The sequence below is a fragment of the Montipora capricornis genome, chromosome 8, assembly GCF_036669925.1.
Source record: "Montipora capricornis isolate CH-2021 chromosome 8, ASM3666992v2, whole genome shotgun sequence".
In the NCBI taxonomy this organism is placed as follows: domain Eukaryota; kingdom Metazoa; phylum Cnidaria; class Anthozoa; order Scleractinia; family Acroporidae; genus Montipora; species Montipora capricornis.
In genome coordinates, this window is record NC_090890.1 from 40,209,474 (window position 1) to 40,214,473 (window position 5,000).

General features: G+C 42.2%; 1 protein-coding gene across 1 annotated transcript in view; it reads left to right on the forward strand.

Moving 5' to 3' along the window:
* The window catches only part of LOC138058943 (echinoderm microtubule-associated protein-like 6), a 14,885-nt gene extending 14,066 nt beyond the window's left edge, over nt 1–819 (forward strand). The window contains exons 13-14 of the mRNA XM_068904411.1: nt 1–124; nt 298–819. The exon at nt 1–124 is cut by the window's left edge and continues 33 nt beyond it. Of these exons, the coding sequence (XP_068760512.1) occupies nt 1–124; nt 298–395 (222 nt within the window). The 3' untranslated portion in view covers nt 396–819. The remainder of the gene's footprint in view (nt 125–297) is intronic.
* Nucleotides 820–5,000: the final 4,181 nt, after the last annotated feature.

A 5,000-nucleotide genomic window follows, 5' to 3' on the forward strand; every position in this document is an offset into this window, starting at 1 on the left:
CATTCCTCTCACGTGACTAATGTACGTTGGACATATGATGACCGCATGTTATTGTCTACTGGCGGCTTGGACACAGCGGTGCTCATTTGGGATCGATTGGTTGTTTCAGAGGTTGATGAACCAGGTGAGTCATCCAGTGGACCATTGTGTATTGTCTCCTAAGGGGTACGTCACCATAGCTCGGTTCATCGTTTTTCTTTGTTCGTATTTCAACAAAGTTTACGATTTGGTGGAGGTAGATTTTTACTTATATTCTGAGCGAGAGGCATCCCTGTCCTTTATCTTCTCTATTTGCAGACAAGCTTCTGGAACAGAAGGTGTTGATTCAACCAAAGTTTATTCCAACCGGACCCATAAGAGATCCAGTTGCAAGAGGAAAGCCACAGTGGGATTAAAAAGTTCATACATTTGTCTTGTCCTTTAGAGGACGCGTATTTTTGTTATTAATGCTGGTATCCGTATTTCAGTTTTGGATTAAGAAAATGATGTGAATAAAGCGTTACAAAATAATAGATCCCAAAAGGAACATGTTAAGGGAATTGCTATTCCGGAATAAGTCCGTCGAATGCGGATGATTCCTTGGATGTCTATGCACTCTGCACTGCACCGCTTAGTCAACATAATACGATGTAGCAACTTTTCGCTTTCTTTTAAGTCTTGATACTTTTAGTGTCTTCCTCGGTTAGTAGTTCATGTTGCCATTTCGTTTCTGTTTTGTACGCAGTGTTTAAGGTACCGCAGCAGGTGGTAGAGCCTTTAGCAGGGCGCGTGCGTGCACTTGTCAGTTAGGTTAATAAAGTATATTTATGTGGAACACTACACAACCATCTGCCAAAATTTTTCGTAATCAACCTATTGGGATTGGCGTTTGACCTCCGTTCAGTTGGCTCAATCGAGAGTGCACTGGACGTCCGTGTACGATTCAAACCCCGGCCGCACCGACCCGCAGGGTCTTAAAATAACTGAAGAGAAAGTGCTGCCTTTGTAAATTTATCTGCAAATAGTTAGACTCTCTAGTCTTCTCGGATATGGACGATAAGCCGGATGCCCCGTCTTACAGCCCTTGTTCATTAACTCTATGAGACTTTAAAAAACCCACACATTGTTTTCAAAGAGTAGGGCACGCAGTTCCCGGTGTTTTGGTCTGACCTTTCCAGCATGTGGTCGGCTTGGGAAGATTACCTTCTTTGAAGGGTTTCTGTGTGAATGTGACCACAATTGTGTATAACAGCCAGAAGTCAGGCTACTTAGCCAAGTGCTGGAGTCTCACTCGAACCACAAACGTAAGAAGAAGCTGTCGTAAGTTGGGCTTTGTGGATAAACCTCATCCCCGTGTTGTAGTTTGATCAATGATGGACTCTTTATTTGCACAAATCCCATAATTCAACTCTTTTACCCCAAAAAATTTGCAAAGGCATTGTTTTCAATTTCTCTTGGGACATCTTCATGTCCCAGGAGAAATTGTAAACAATGATTAGGCAAACTTTGGGGGGCAAAAAAGTTGTATTATGGGATTTGTGCAAGAAGAGAATTGGAGAAAAGCATTTTCCTGGCTTATTCTTCATAGGCTCGTTTTCCTTTGGTCTGTGAGGCTGATTATAGAAGCTAGACCTAATTAGGAGGTCGAGGTTTTTACCAAAGGATGTTCTTATTAAGTTTTATTTCAAAGTCATATTGCCATCAGTAACTTACGTCCTCGTTCTGTGGGGGTCGTGCTTTACTGCTGATCTTGCATGTTTATTTATTGGAACAATTGCACTGTGGAGCGGCAAGGATAATTTTTAACTTATCAAAGGATACGAGATCGTCGGACGTACATATTTTAGGAGCGATAACTATGACTTCACAGAAGTTTAGGTTTCGCGAGTAACCATCGTTTTATTGCTACAGAACTGTTTCGTATGGTACAAGTACCACACTCGTCAGGCATTTTTTCCTTTTTGCTTCTTCCAGAAAAGTACTCTTGTTTCCTAAGGAGTTAGGGTTAGGGTTACTGACCCTTTTCGTAGTTCTCTTGCCGATTGTTCGAAAATACAAATTTCTCTAACTCATTGCCCCGATTTGTCGAGCCATTAAAGCTACTTTGTGTGAAGAAAAGGTCTTCTTCAGAGTCAATCAATTCTACCATTATTTGCAGTACAGCTGTGAAAACTGAAGTAGTTGTAAAGCTGTCAGTTCTATTCAACAATGTCCAAATTCCAGAGCTGTTTTCCTAATCTTTAATGTACTGTAAAGTGTTTGCACGAAAAACTAACCCTAACTATTTGTTTTCCGTCAGTGTACGTGTGTCAAAACAACGAACAAAAACATGTAACCGTTGATATCTCGCCCATGTGAAAAAAAAAAGCCAGTTATTTTGAGGCACCTCGTGGATATGTGATTACTTACCTTTGAAGGTATTTGAATGGTGTAACAAGAGGTCAAGCTTGTTGGGGCATTTTTCAGACCATAAGCCAGACCCCCGAAAAGTTGAAAACTGTTTCTATCAGATGTATCGCAGTTGAAGCGCCAGAAAAGAATCAATGAGTTCGTACAATACTTAACAGACTTGGCTGACTGTGAAATTTGACGACTTGAATCCTCTCTGTTCTTGAGATACAGAGGGAATTGTGACACCCGAAAATGGCCCGTAAAGTTTCGGGACTTTCGAGAAACGGGCCCCAGGCCCGGGTTGCTTGACGCATGGTTGGCGCTGACCAGCGTTAAATACCATGGAAACCTATTGCTTTGATACCTCTTAACCAACGGCTAGCGCTAACCGGGCTTCGACCAACCGGCCCCAGGCCGTTTTCACGGTAACCGTATGATTTGTTACGCTTGCGCTTATAAGAACCTAGTGATTTAAGAACCTACGGGCTGAAATTTCAGGTTCAGCCTGGCAAAGAAAAATAGGTTCTTATACAAAAAAAAAGCAGCCAATTTTGATGGTCAAAATTCTGGATTTTAATTGTGTGAGAACCTTTGACAAAACGTTATTGTATATGTTATTGTTAAGCAAACAAGGCAAGCATTTGTTGTTGAAAATACTAACCATTATGTATTTAGTACCGGTAGTACAATATTTCTGCAAATGGTTACACTAGGACAACCTCTGAAAATTAAGAACCTATTAATAAACGTGAATTGTGAAAGTAAAGTCTGCTTCGAGCCTAGTGGCCCATCAGGCCGGCGCTTATCTCCGGTTAACGTTACTGTAGCATGAAGCAACTACTACCCCCTGGATGGGATGCTGGTCAATTGCACGGTTACCCCAGCATTTAATTTGCCAACCTGGGTGAAGTAAACCTGGTGTGAGAGTAAAGTGAGTTGAACAAGAACACAACACGATGACCCAGCCAGAGCTCGAACCCCGACCGCTCGATCCACAGTCCAGCACGCTAACCGTTAGACCACCGCGCCTCCCGTGAATTGTGAAAAACTATCCAAAAAATAAGAGCCTGTACAGGGTTAGGAACCTGTCAGGGTACAGCCTGAGCTCGAAAATTCTAGGTTCTTATATGCGGGTTTTTTACCGTAATTCGCACGACTTTGTCGTAGGAAGACCATACTCAGGATATGATTTCGTGTATAAAAATAAAGATTAATTCAAGCTTGTAAATTTCTTTTTTTGTGTCCTATCAGCCTCCCAAATAACGGTTGCATGGTGCTTAATATTAAACTGATCACAACCGATCCTTTTACGGTCTAAGGGAGCGAAAGAGAGAAAGGATCCTCGCGCTTATAGGCACCTGGGAGATTCAGGTGACTTCAACAGGATTCGAACCCATGAGCTCAGCAATGCCGGTGCGAGGCTCTACCAGCTGAGCGATGAAGCTAGTTGTACATTTGGGAGCAGCGGGTCAATTTGTTGGGCTCATTCGTTCCCGTGAATAATTCAGGTGTCTATAATTAGAGATAATTGCTTAAACTGGGCAACTAAGTGCGAAGATCACTTCCCCCTAATGTCTTCAACCCGCACTTCATATACATACATTTACACGAGTCCTTTAACCGGAAGACATGAGCCCAACCCAACCCAACCCAACTGTGGCTTCATTGGTAGAGCATTGCACCAGCATCTCTTTCGAATCCTGTTGAAGGCACCTGAATTTCAGTCAGGTTACTTTAATTTCTTCATTCACAACCCGAAAAAACAATTATACTAGTTTACTTAAATGGTAGAAATGCGGCTGAACGACGGTTCGTGCGTGGAATTGAAGGAAGCTTTTAATAGGTCTTGAGCAGGGAAGATACAAAACGTCGACCCGCACTGGACCCCTCTCTAGAGAAGAAAGAAAACAATGGTTTTCACAGTAACGTCGTCAAATTTTAGCATCAAAATCGCAAGATCTTCTGAATTTTAATCTAAAGCAGGTTGAAGATGACCTAGAAATAACTCTTTTTTCAAGTTTCCAGTTCCGTGAAGTCTTTCGTTCGTTTCGAAAGTACAGCATTTTCAATTTCCGAATTGTCACCTTGCGTGATACAATGTTATGAAGGCTATTTGGTTGGAAAAGAAGTCTATCCCCATGAATCTTAGCAGTTTGAGCCTTTCAAGTACATTGGGAGCATATAGTACGTGACCTCCGAATATAATGCGTGACCTGCTAAACGCTGTTAAAGCCTAGTTTGTCGGGAGAATCCCAGACGATCGGGAATTTCACAGTTTCCCGACCGTCCCAGATTTTGCCGACTATTAAATGAAAGCCGTAAATCGTAGACATCCCCGATAATCTGAGATGGTCGGGGACGAATTGGGAAAATAGAAAGCGTTTCTATTTTCCTAGCCTGCGAACGCAGATTTATTTCTGGCGGTCGTGAAATACGTCTGCGAACTTCTATTTTCCCGACGTGTCCCAGATTTTTGCGATCGTCGGCGATCATTCCTGACATATGGTTTTTAGCTCGTTACCAATCCTCTAAATTGCGTGTTTCAATAGACCATTTTCGAATTCTCACGGCTGCACTGGATCTAGCATGAAATGGAGGTAATGAGGGCAACTATTTTCAAATGCAAATTA